Raw genomic sequence first — 14,184 nt, forward strand, 5'->3', positions numbered from 1 at the left:
TCTTCCAAATACTAACAACCATTTCTGTCAGGTCTGACGAGGCTGTTGGATCGTAAACATGATCCAACATCCGAAACATATGTAACCAAACAGATAAAACGGTAATAAAAAAAATAACACACACACACACACACACACACACACACACACACACATATATATATATATATATATATATATATATATAGCCAAATTGAATATTGAAATGCTCATATCTTTGGTTATATGGTACGTGTAAATTTGCAGGCTTTTTTGAAGATTATAATCTTATTTTATGGGTAAAATTTTATGACAATTGGTTAAAAAGAACCTATATTTTCAAACCAATAAAATATGTCCAAATTTACCTACATTTGCTAGCTTCAGTTTTGCTGCTTTGAGATGAATTTTGCTTAGGGGTTTTCTTCGTTTGGTTGTCTCCCCTGTAGTCTTGCCAGGCCACTAATATATATTACAGAACAATAATAGGTGGCAATAGTCTATGATAAATCTTTGTGAAAATCTGTGGGGAAAAACGTAATAGGTAAACAAGTTCATTTTCCTACTTAGAAACATTTTCGTGATGCAAGGGAAATAACTCTTCAATTACAAAATTTCAAATAAAAAATAATAAAGGACAAAGATGAAAAGAAAACCTAGATTGATTTAGAATAAAAACGAAAAATAAAAATACTAATTAAATTATTATTATTATCATTATCATTATTATTATTATTATTATTAATAATAATAATAATAATAATAATAATATGTCAATAATTTCCCTCACTCTTTATCTGTGCCTAAACCTAAACGTAGATTCCATGAACAAAACTTCCATCTTAGAATAGCACGCCAGTGGAACTCTCTTCCGTTTGCCTGTTTTCCAGCTGACTACAATTTGGTAGTCTTAAAGTCCAATGTAAACAAATACTTGATGAGCCGTCTTTTTAAGTAATCAATATTACCAAATTACTAAATTTTTAGCAGCTAGGGTGCACCACCTTATGTGCAAGCAGATCCTCCCTCCTCTTGTGTCACATCTTCCTGCTTGTGGAGAAAAGTAAATACCCCAAGATGAAGAAAGGAGAAAGGAGAGAGGTCAGATAAAACGTCCAATGGTTGTGACCTGCACTATTTCTTACCGTTGCAAAAAGTTGATTATTATTTTCAGTGCAATATTTTACATGGTATTTTCTAGGTCAAGATGTACATATTGAATTTTTTTTTTTTTTTTTTCTTTCTTTGAAGATTGTAATGCTGGGTATGGGGCATCCAAACCAGCTGCCAACATTGCCCTACTTTTTATTGAAACCAACCGAGAGCTCTTTTTATCATCCTCGCTGTTCTCTTAAGGGCAATTGTCTGGATCTCTTTTGCACTTGGTTCACCAGACATTCAGATTCTTCATCATTAGCCCTGTGGCACCTATCATAACTGGTATGATTGATATCTCCCTAAGATTCCAATTTCTTTTCATATCATACATGAGATCTTGATATTTGGTCTGTTTCTCTCTTTCAGCTCTGTTCAGACCTCCATCATTAGGGACACTCACTTCAACCAAGGTTGCCACTCTTTCTGACTTATTCCATATAACTATGTCAGGTTTGACAGCAGCATTTCCAAGGTAGGTGGCTGTAGGGATTACATGGTCATAATGTATAGTATATAAGTCATTTCCAACTGTTCTTTCAGGTTGATGTTCCCAGGACTTGCTGCCACACTGGATGTTTATTTTTTACAGATGGTCCAGTGAAGGTACTTACATACTCCATCATGTCTCACTGTATAGTAGCCATCCCCCAAACGGTATAGCAACGATCATGCATGCGATAACAAAAATCTTGGACAATATAACAAAGATTACAGACATTAATAACGGTGTTAGAATTTAAGTTTTCCAGCTGTTGTGCTAAAACAATGATAAGTTATGAAAACCTTGTACTACTAATAAATAAAAGTCATCTTTTTCCGTTGCTTGTAGCCATAGTAACTATTTGGTCATCTATTATGAAGGCCATTTTTATATTATATTTATATTCACTCTGGCATGAAAAATCCATTTCTGGCCTTCCTTTTGTCAAATTAAGTACAGTTTCTTTTTTGCAAAATTGTTACTTTCGAGAATTTTTCAGAGAAGCTTAGTGACATGAGATGAATATGACGAGAGATTCCATCAGGATATTTCAATGATGGAGAAACGTTTTAAAGGAAAATGAAACCATGGCATGTTGGTAGACTGCTGCTGCAAATTAAAAAGTGAGAATGACATTCAACACAAAAGGGTTAAGAGGACAAATGTTATTTGAACTAAGAATTCTGTGTTTTTCATTCATAACCAATAATAATAAAATATGATGTATAGTACATGAAAACGGTGGCTGATCTAGAGAAATAAAGATCATCTATATATTAATATGCTTGTCCGTACGGTGTCACGTCATCATCATTGCAAACATTAATTAATGAAACGCGTCATTCCTTACCTATACATGTAATCCAAGATGTCCTGAAATATTAAACAACTTGGGATCATCAGAACTTTCACAAAATCGATGTCAACAATGTCACAGTTTTTTTTAATTCACAGTCTGACTCCCTAGAACCTGCTGACTGACCACTATTCTCACTCCAAGCAGCTGATCGACGTCCCTTTCACCGCCTCAATCATCACCAGCACTTCCTGAGAATATCAACAGCATCAGTTACGATCGCATTGACCTTCAATAAAAGTTTAAACTAAAGTTCTTTGTTCTACTTGCTTCCATACGTTCATTTTTGTAATATAACAATAAGGAATTTCTTATTGATGTGTTTTAAAAGATTTTAACTACCGTGGAATTTCCACGGGTCCTGCTAGTATTTAGTATTAGAATAATAATAAAATATGATGTATTCTATTAATGGACTATTATATATTAACTCCCCCCCCACACACACACATGTATGGGAATCGAGTTATCCAAACAAGCAGACACACAAACACGAACGGATGACCTTAAGGCAAACATGATTATCGTTCTTGGCTACAAAAGGGCGATACAGCCACCTTCACTTCCGGTTTGTATCATTCATTCTCTTTCTTTGTTGGACATCAAAGAGTGAAGATGTGATGATAAACGTTCTCCGGTCTGGTAAACGCCAGTCCGCCCTTGACCTTGCCGTCGACCTCTCATCAAAAACTATAAACGCAAGTAACGTTACTTATAATCTCTCACTAAACTCTTACCATCATTTATTTTGTATCTGCTGTAAATAAATTTACTTTGGTTTTTATTGTATATCGGCATACTTTGTGTCTGAATTACTTGGCATAGGAGGCCAAACGACAAATAACTTTGATCTCATACTTAACAATGCCGGATAGGATCACCAACCACAATAACAGGCTATTCCATCCTCTACATGTGGACATGGACCTGACTTCAGCACATATTTGGGACCACTTACTTGTCTTACCCAGAAAACTTTATAAACATGATTAAAATTTCATCAAAATAATAAACATTTAAAATTTTGAAGATGGAGTTTCTGTTCCCATAGGTTTTTTAGAAAGGCACTTAGAGATTTGAAACAACTTCTGCTATCTTATCGCGAAAATTATATAGATATCGTTAAAATTTTATTAAAATAGAATATTTTGAAATTTTAAGGTCCTTCCCACATAGTTAACAATATCCTACATATGAATATACTTTTAGATTTTATATTGATTCTCTAACCTTTCTTTCTATACAAAACATGCACAGACATCGACATTTATATATACAAAGATTGTGATTACTATAGCTATGGTTAGAAGAGTTTGTAGGAGGTGTGGGTTCTGTAAAAGTGGTTCAATACACAACAAACAAAGAAAATATATGTCAGTAATTTGAACTGGAGTGGACTTGACTAGTTTATATTGTCAGAGAAAGATGGTTGGCCTTAAATAACAAATAGAAGATACAAACACACTTCAAGCACACAGCCACTATGTATTCATGAGTTGAGATGACCTGATTTTTATAGAATATTTTTTTAACTGCTAGAAAGACCTTATTTTACCTTGACAGAGTTCAAAATAAACTCCATAACCTCGTAGGGGATGTCCTTTTCTCTTCCCTGCAACCTCTTTCTCATAGAAGAGACAGTTGCAAGCCTGTCTCTGCTTTATCGTTATTTTCATGGCAAGTGCTTGTCTGAGCTCCAATCTATGGTCCTCCCCCACCAAACTTTCACGAGAAACACACATCTAGCTGAAAACACTATCAATAATTTCCCACACTCTTTATCTGTGCCTAAACCTAAATGTAGATTCCATGAACAAAGCTTCTTTCTTAGAACTGCACACCTGTGGCACTTTCTTCCGTTTGCCTGCTTTCCAGCTGACTACAATATGGTCGTCTTCAAGTCCAACGTAAACAAGTTCTTGGTGAGCCATTCCCCTTAAATAATCCAATTTACCAAATTTATACTACTAACGATTACCATGACATTATCCCATTGACTACTGTACACTCTTTAACCCTTATCCTCGAGTAGCCTTTAGGCCTTGATAAGTGGTGACTCCTGTGTATAATAAAAAAACAACAAAAAAAGACTAATTTGTCCTATTTTTCCCATATTGAAAACAATCCTCTGATGCAATAGGACCTTGCTATTTTCTATATGGCTGACAGTAAAATACTAGTTAGGTATATTTTGTTAAAGAAATATTTTGTTCATTTAGAGTTATTGTTTTGAATCTTATTTTAAAATTAGAATATTTGATATTTTAATTAGTGGCGAGACGATTCCAAATATTTTTCCAGATTCCAATACAATCACTGAGTCTTTTTTTTAAATTCCCAACTCCAATACAGTTGTCAATTTGGTTCTAAATTCCTGACTCTGATACAATTACTGATTCTGATTCTTTTAAAACCTCTAAATATTTAGTTATAGAATAATTGTTTTTCTTCTTTTTTTGATTTTTGATTACTGTAAAAACCCACATAATATTTGCATATATTTTTGCAAATGTAAAAAAGATACACTTCTAGAGAGTGATCTGCAAAATTTAGTTTTACTGATAGTTTAAACTCAATAGATATTTACTATTTTATCATCAGTAGTAGCAATGGAAAATTAAATTTTAAATGACAACAAACAAAAATACAATTAAAAGATTCAGTTTTGACATCGGAAAATATGCGTAATTTTTTTTCCGATTCTGATATCCCCAAAAGTTCCGATTTGTTTGATTCCCAATTCCAATTAATCACCTCAACACTAATTTTAATTTATCTGCTTTAGCAACGTGTGGGTTGGAGTCTTTTCTCCAACACAAAGAACATTATTTTGTATGCATTAAGTTGTTGTGAATAACACATGACAATTAAAAGAGAGATAGAAAATGATAAAAAGACAATGACTGAAAACAGTCGAATTTGCATATACGTACATTTATTCTCATAGAAGAAAACATGATCAATCAAAGGAGGTAAAAAAACACAGACATAGTTATGAACGAGAAGTCTATGTCAATGTCCAGAACACAATTGAAATTATATGTATTGTCAGGGAAAACAATCTAAATGTATATAGCCAGATTCTCTCTTTCTCTCTCTTTATATTAATGGCCTGGCAAGGCCACAAGAGGACAACCGAAGCAGCAAAACTGAAGCTACCTACCAGAACACTATACAAATGTAGACAAATTTGGGCATATTTTATTGGTTTAAAAATTAAGATTCTTTCTTACCAATTGTCATAAAATTTTAACCATAGAATAGTATTATAATTTTCAAAAAAGCCACCAAATTTTCATGCAGTTTCGTCCCATAGAATCAAAGATATTAGCATTTCAATATTCATTTTGGCTATGAGTATATATATATATATATATATATATATATATATATATATATATATATATATATATATATATATTGGCCAATTTAATGAGTTCTAAATCTCAGCGACTATTGATCAGAATTTAACAAATGAAAGCTCGTTGGAGAGGTAATGACCTAAATTGTGTAGCGGACTATGTGACAGTTGCTTATAAGGTCACATATTAAGGGAATCATTCATCATCCAGAGCCTATTTTTGGCACATTTTTACAGCCATAAAATGTTTCAATCATAGTCATTTGTTTTCCTAGTTTTGCATATGAATTACAAAATATCTAATATTTCCCCAAAACCTCTGGCCTAAAACTTGCTGCTATTGTTTCAAATGATCTGAAATAACAGTAAGGGGAGACTTGATTCCAAATATTTCTCATATGTTATATTTCCCCTCTTTGGTTTTTGTACATATTATACATACGAGATATTCATAATTGTACCCTATTTCCAAAAGAGGGAAGATATAACATATCATTGGAATCAAATCTCCCCTTGCTGTTATTTCAGATCATTTGAAAGCATAGCAGCAAATTTTAGTCCCCCTCCACACGGTCTTCATTTGTCTTATTGATTCCCTTGATGGAGTTTGGGACACTGAGTCTCTTTCTACATTTTCAGTGGTTCTTCTCCTTGCTGCTCGCAACAGGGTCATCCACATGTCCACTTACTAACATCTTTCTTGCCAACCCATTAGCATGATCTCTGCTAACTACTTATTAAGTCATCAAAATCCCAACCACATGTCCAAGGACACAAAACAGGTGATCTCTTATTTAAGCCAAAATCTGTTTACTTCTAACCAAATTTCACAACTACTCCGAAAAATTCCTAAATCGACTTTGTTTATTTTATTTCTGAGTTAAATTCCTGATTAAACATTTAAAGCTGTAAATCCACATTTTCCAAAATGTAATTGTTTTATTTTTCTAAACATAATAATCGACCAGTTTACTCGGCGTTGCCTCAGCATGCTAGTATAATACTAGATATAGAGAATTTTTTTTTTTATGACATTTTCACCCCAAACAAGGCACATTGCACCCTTTGGTGTAGGGGCCTACTATCAGGGGCAACAACTACTGGGGCACTATGTAGGGATTTGGGCAGGAAGATGTCGGTTCACGTTGCACTTGAACTTCTGCACGTCAGTACTGTTGGGGAAGCAGGGACCTGGAATGGAATTCCAAAGTCTAGCAGTTCTGTGGAAGAAATTACTGGAGTACATCTAGGGATCTCTACAGTGTGGGGGTGAGATTTAGCAGCCTGTCGGGTTAGGGTTAGGGTGTCTACGTCGTGGGGGCACAAGTGCTTGCAGTTTGTCAGAGCATTCACCATTAAAATACTTGTAGAACAGGCAGAGGGATGCAACGTTTCGTCGATGGGACAGAGGCTGAAGCTTAGATGCCAGTTCAGGGCCTATCAGAGTTGCGACTCTCTTTTAAACCTTGTCAAGGAGCGAGAGACTAGTAGCAGATGCACCAGCCCAAATATGACAACAATACTCCATACACGGGCGAATGGTGGCCTTATAGAGGTACAAGATACTTTCGGGTGTTAGTAGTTTTCTAGCACGGTAGAGAGAGCCTACCTTCCTTGCAGCGGCCCTGGCGATGCCTTCAATGTAATTGTTCCAATTCATGTTTCTTGTGAACGTTAGGCCGAGGAGTTTAAAAGATGTACTCTCAGATAAAGAGTCGTTGGCCATTGCTATTGGTGGTAGAGAAGGTTTCTTGTAATTATTGAATGAAACTAGTTTAGTCTTGGCGGCATTGAACGTGACCATCCATTTTTGTCCCCATTCCACTACAGATTGAAGGTCATCCTCTAGTGTTTCTGCCATTTCTTAAGATATGTGTTCATTTGTTTTCCTATCGTGCCTGTTATAGAGTGTGGTGTCATCAGCATATATACCCATCTCAGAGGCAATTTTGTCGGGGAGGTCATTTATGAATATCAGGAACAGTAGCAGTCCAAGGATAGACTTCTGGGGAACTCCCGCATTTATATCATATTGTTTCGATGTACAACCGTTGAGGACAACCTGGATTCTTCTCTTATTATGGATTTAATTATGTTAAGTATTCTACCAGTGATATCGTATGATCTAATTTTCCTGAGAAGACCCTCATGCCATACCCTGTCAAAAGCCTTAGATATATCTAGAGCTACCGCTCTGTCCTCCCCCGCTTTGTCCAGTGAATGGTATATATGTTCAGAGATTACAGTTGGGATGTCTGCTGTGGAACAGGCTTGTCTAAATCCATATTGTTGGTCAGTCAGAAGTTTAGCATCTGTAAGGGGATGGACTAGAGCATGGTTAATTAAGGTCTCAAATATTTTGGCAAAAAGTGGGAGGAGGCTAATGGGGCGATAATTTAATGGGTCAGTTCTTTCACCAGAATTCTTGAATGCTTGTACCACAGAAGTAGTTTTCCAACAGCTCGGAAAGCAAGCTTCATTAAGGCATTTGTTGTGGAGTTTGGAGAGAACTGGAGCTACTTCGGCTGAGCACTTTTTTAATAGCACAGCTGGGATGAGATCGGGTCCACATGCTTTTGAAGTGTCAAGGTTTTTTATGATAGCATGCACCTGAGTAGGGGTGATTTTCAGATCATCTAGTGTGGCGTCTGTCCGCATAGGAAATTCAGGTAGAGGGTGGTTGGAAGGGTCCAGTGTGGAGTTTGAGGCAAACCGACTGGCAAGCATGTTAGCCTTCTCGGTTGCTGAGCAAACAACCTCTTGATTTTTGGTTAGTGGGGGAATTGTTGATTGCCCATTATTTACTACACTGTTGTAGATTTCCCAGAAGTTACGAGTTCCTAGTTTTTGTGCTTCGATGTGTTTTATAGTGGTTTCCGTAAATTCTCTCTTAGCTGTTGCTATTTCTTTCTTAACATTACTTCTATCTTCTATGTACTTCTGTCTGTTTGAACTTGACTTATGTCAGTTAAATCTGCGATATGTATGCTGCCTATGAGCAATGGCAGTAGCACAAGTCGAAGTAAACCATTGGGAGAGTGGGGCTTGCTATAAAATTTCTGCATGGGAACATGCGCTTCGATTGCAGTTTTGAACCATTCGGTGGTCTCGTTTGCGCACTGTTCAGCAGTAAGAGAAAAAAATGCATGGCCATTATGAAAATAATACAACTTATTTTGAGGATGTTTGGGAATGATAGCTTAACTAGGAGAAAAGGCCATGAATGAACATAATCTGAGGACGGTCATTAGATCTCAGAGGTGCCCACATCTGTAATGTCATCCCATGTTGTCCATGCAGGTTCCAGAATCGTCCTTCCGGTCAATACCAATACGGTTATCCAAGGATGTCAGTCCTGTTCTTCCAGCTGTCCTGCCTTCAGAGACGTCATTAGACATATCGCTGTTGTTCAGCTTCCAGAGGAATCTCCAAGACTTTTTTTTAACATAGGAATCACCACTTATCAAGGCTCAGAGACCACTCGAGGATAAAGATTAAGAGTGTAAAATAGTCAACTGGGCAATATAGTAATCGGTTTAGGCACAGATAAAGAGTGGGGGAATTATTGATGGTGTTTTCAGCTAGACGAGTGTTTCTTGTGAAAGTTTGGCGAGGGGGGACTATAGATTGAAGCTCAGTCGAGCACTTGCCATGAAAATAACGATAAAGTAGTTTTCTTTCTCTGTCATTGCTTTTGTATCTTTGGTGCAATAATTACAACCTCTGTTTTACACTGTTCATCTACGTTTGCCTTCTCTTGTTTGCCATTACTGTATTTTTGCATGTGTTTACTTTCTTAGATGTAAGACTGATCGTCCAGGTAACCAGACACTAAACAAGTCTGAGAATGATAACTGTGATCTGTGATGACTGGTGGAAAATGCATCAAAGTTATGAAAACGGTGCTAATATGAAGCTCCCGTTGAACACATCCAACCAGTTTAAAGCCCCAAACCAGAAAGGTTTAGTTTGGTCTTTTCAGGTTATTTCATACCAAATCCAGTTATTTTGGAAATAATTTTTATGCTTCAAGCTCTTTATATCTTCAAATATTTATTTGTAGAGTTTGGTTTGTTTTGGTTGTTTTGTTTTACGGCATATCAACCCTTTTTAGGTTATTTAATGCCGGATCCAGTTATTTTGGAAATAGTTTTCATGTTGCATCCAGTTATTTTGTAGAAGGTATTTATTCATCAAACTTTTTGTATCTTCAATCGCTAGTTTGTAGTGTTTGGTTATTTTATAGTGGATTTTATCGTTTTTGTTCCCTGCCCTGCAGAACATGAATGAGTTTTGCAATGGGAGACGGAAAAGGGTGTCGGAAATTTATTCTCTTTCAGATAAATTTGACGTGAAACTACTAGCCATCAGAAAAAAATAAAAGGATGGAATAAAAAAGTAGGGGGAGGGGGTAAAGAATAAAATAGAAAGGTCTTGTTTTAAAAACGGAAAAGAGATTTTATTTACAAAAAGTTGCAAATTTTTCCCTTTGCAGGCATTAAAATACAAAAACAAAGAACACTAGGTAACAAAATATAATAAAAAAAAAAACCCACTGGTTCTTATTGGGAAAATGTCGTATCAACGAACGAATACAGTATTAAAAAATTCAAATAGGAGTACTTCCTAATCACTCTCTCAAATACAACAAATTTTAAGGAATGTACTCACAAAATTGATGTCAGACAGCACATGTGCATATTTTCTCAATTTAAAGTCTTTGAAATTACTCTCCTTCAAAATATGTGCGTATCATTGCCGCATAAATAAAGTTTGAAGAAGTTTGCCTTGTTGTGACTGGGTATTCTTTTTGCCGGGTTATATTCTTTGAAGGAAAGGCTCGGGAAACCCTCATCTATGACAGGCAATGAATTCATGTCCAATCGCCTTGCTGCAAGAATCCAAAAGAGGACGATTTTCGCGTTGAACCTGTGACGTCATTATTCAAATTAAAGGGTGTTTCGTATAAACTCAAAATATACGAAACTAAGTTCAATAAAGAGTACAAAATACAGAAAATGAAATATAAGAACCAGAATAAAAATATAATAAATGTGTAAAGAGAGGATGCACAATTGTTTGTACAAAAGAATTCCAACAAGGGTTACAGTATTAATGTTTAGTACATTTTAAGTTAAGAAACCAGCCAGGAAGTGGGGGAGATAGAAAGAGAAAGGGGAAATGGGAAGAAGGAAATGGGGGAAAAGATTGGGTTGTTGTTTTTGTTTTTGTTTTTACAGAACATAATTAAGGTTTTAAATTTTGCAAAAAGAAGTAGAAAAACAAAAAGCATCAATGTTAGGTGCATTTCATCCCAGAAAGACAATATCTTCAGACAACCTGATCTGGTAGCACCAGATTAATCTTAGGACAGGATCATGGGTAAAATAAGTTTTGGTCTAATATTGTTACAAACACTACCGAAACTATGAAAAACAATTGACACTAAACATATAAAAGCCTTGGGGCCAGAAGAAAGATCTGGGCGTCATGATCGACAAGGACTCTTTTGATTGTCAACATGGAGTAGCCAGTTGCCATCCTGCGATTTTGGCCCTCCTTATTTCAGGATACAATAGATTTAATACAGATAAATGAATACGATCAGCACAAACCAAAGAGAGAAGAAATCGACCACAAAGGAGATTAGACCGGTAATCAATTTTTGATATGCGGATATGTTATTCGTATTATTTGGATTCATCGGACTACTGTTCTAATCTTGAGTGTCATTTTCATAGCGTTTACAGTATTAATGTTTGGTACATTTTAAGTTAAGAAACCAGTCAGGAAGAGAAAGGGGAAATGGGAAGAAGGAAAAAGGGGGAAAAGGTGGGTTGTTTTTGGTTTTGGTTTTGCAGAACATAATTAAGTTTTGCAAAAGGAAGTAGAAAAACAAAAAGCATCAATAGTAAGTGTATTTAATCTCAGGAAACCAGTATCTTCAGACAGCCTTATCTGGTAGCACCAACAAAGCCAGAAAGAGGAAAAATCTTGTTCTGAATCTGGCGCAAACACGTTTTAATACTTTGGAATAAGAGTGCACTCTTTTTATTACTCAGTAATATTTAAAGGGGAATAACTTGGATATGGTTCAAGGAAAATAACTCTTGAATAAGCTAAACCAACAAAGTTATTTTGCTTTTACAAAAGAAAATTTGAATAATTTAGTTTTTTGGAAAGTGTGCTTCTCTCTGTCCTTCACAATTTAAAAAGTATTCTTCACTCTATAATAAATAGCAATGTGAATTTATTTGTAAATATATATCCGTCCCGTTACGCAAAATTAATTAACAAGTACAAAACTGCCATATGAATCAAGGAAGACTGAATACAAGTCTATTTCTTTTTTTCTTCCCAATTTCGGACATATTTTTAGGGAGGTAAATGTTTTACCTTCCTAAAAAAATATATTTAAAGAACACAGCACAAAAGAACAACAAACTCCTTTTTAACAATAACAACTTAGAATATTTATTGGGAGCAGGAACTGGCAGGTCGAACTGCGAAAATGAAAGAAGGAAGAGAAAGTTCTTTTGGAGGTCGTCGTCGGTCAGCCAGTACTGTGTCGTCCTCAGCTAATAGCAGATGTCTCCAGTGGAGGCCATTGATGCTAGAGCATGATGTCTAGTGGACAGAGGACGAGAGAGAGGTGTTGCTTGGCTGAAGGTCCGGTCCTGACTGACTGACGTTTCCTCAAGTCTTTTTAGAGAGCAGATAAATCAATGTGCCCTGTTCACTGATAGGTCAGCCTGTGGTCGAAGAACTCAGAGGGGGGGGCATTGATTCATTTGGAGAAAATAGCTCTCTGTAGCTGCTACATATTCTTTCTTATTAATTTTTTTTATGTGATCGACAATTGTTCTCTCATTTCTCACACCATTATTTTAAATGTCTACTCCCACCGCACGCCCATTAAAAAATAAAAAGAAGCAAAGTCATGGTTAGAATTTTTTTTTCTCGATCATCAGTAATGCTTCTTCACGTCATTTTCAACATGCAAGTTGTTCAGTCCTATCCAATTGAGAGAAAACAAACAAACAAACAAACAAACAAACAAAAAACTTATTATTACATTGGAAAATAAATAGCAAGTCAGAAAAACTCCTGTGTCGAAAATGAATTTGGAAAGAAATCTCCCCTCTAAATAAAAAAGAAGAAGAAGAAGAAGAAGAAGAAGAAGAAGGACAACAACAACAACAATAATAATAATAATAATAATAATAATAATAATAATAATAATCTATATATTAATACGCTTGTAACTATCTATGTATCTATCTATGTGTGTCACACTTTCCGGCAAATTTGATTGGTTGAGAAGATTTTATTCTGGAATAGCGGATTACACATTAAACGAACGCTCAAGGCAGAGATGAGGGTTGCCAGGTTGGCTTCATTTTAAAAGTAGTTTGGCCATCAGAATTTCTGTTTGGCTTTTTTTTTCCAAATTTGTCCCTTTTCTGAACGAACGCTCAAGGCAGAGAGAGAGCGATAGATAGATAGATAGATAGATAGATAGAGAAAGAGAGAGAAAGAGAGAGTCTTCGTTAATTAAAAATATTTTAAAATCTGTTTCCACAGTTATTTACTAAATGTTTATATTTGAAAGTCAACAACTTCAATATAGTCAATTTTTCTGTAGTTTTCAATTTGGCTTTCTGTTGGCCTTTTTTACTTAAAAAAATGTGCCTGCGCTTTTGGATTTGGCCTTTTTGGCTTGTTTTTATGAAAAAATTTGGCTTCGAATAATTATTATCGTTTGCCAACCCTGGCAGAGAGAGAAAAAATGGAACCCTCAAGGCAGAGAGAGAAAAAAGTGAACGCTCAAGGGAGAGAGAGAGAAAAACAAAAGAAACAAAAAAACCATGAAATTTACACGGGTCCACCTAGATCCGCCGAAAACCGTGCCGGTGGAGATAATTTAACCACACATGTAAATATATACCTTTCTCCTATTAAAACTTTTTTTCATGACATTTACTGTAGTAGTAGTACAAATATATTGCGAAACCATCATTCTCCTCTATCTCCCCCATCTCTCCCCCTCCCTCTCTATCCTCTTGGCTTTGTTTATATCTAACAGCAATCAGTCGTAGTTGCGAGAATATTTTTAATTAACGAAAACTGCGTTTCCCTCTCTCTCTCTCTCTCACACTCTGTGTGTCTATCTATCTATCTATCTATCTTTTTGAAAATATTTTTAAATAAACATATTTATAAAACATAAATGAAGATGTATTTATTGAGAATATTTGGAGCACTAATATCGTGATTTTGGTATATACATATTTACATACATTTTACCTACTGTACTCTTCATTTACTATTTAAAAAAAAATAGTACAC

The 14,184-nt window shown here is 35.4% G+C and overlaps 1 protein-coding gene across 1 annotated transcript in view; it reads left to right on the forward strand.

The window, feature by feature from the left end:
* The first annotated feature begins 3,083 nt into the window (after window positions 1–3,083).
* LOC145268387 (solute carrier family 35 member E2A-like) overlaps window positions 3,084–14,184 on the forward strand; it is a 176,166-nt gene continuing 165,065 nt past the window's right edge. The window contains exon 1 of the mRNA XM_080123943.1: window positions 3,084–3,176. Coding sequence (XP_079980069.1) covers window positions 3,095–3,176 — 82 coding nt within the window. The 5' untranslated portion in view covers window positions 3,084–3,094. The remainder of the gene's footprint in view (window positions 3,177–14,184) is intronic.

This window comes from Euprymna scolopes, chromosome 4 (genome assembly GCF_053919585.1).
Source record: "Euprymna scolopes isolate OS-2025 chromosome 4, ASM5391958v1, whole genome shotgun sequence".
NCBI classification, from domain to species: Eukaryota; Metazoa; Mollusca; class Cephalopoda; order Sepiida; family Sepiolidae; genus Euprymna; species Euprymna scolopes.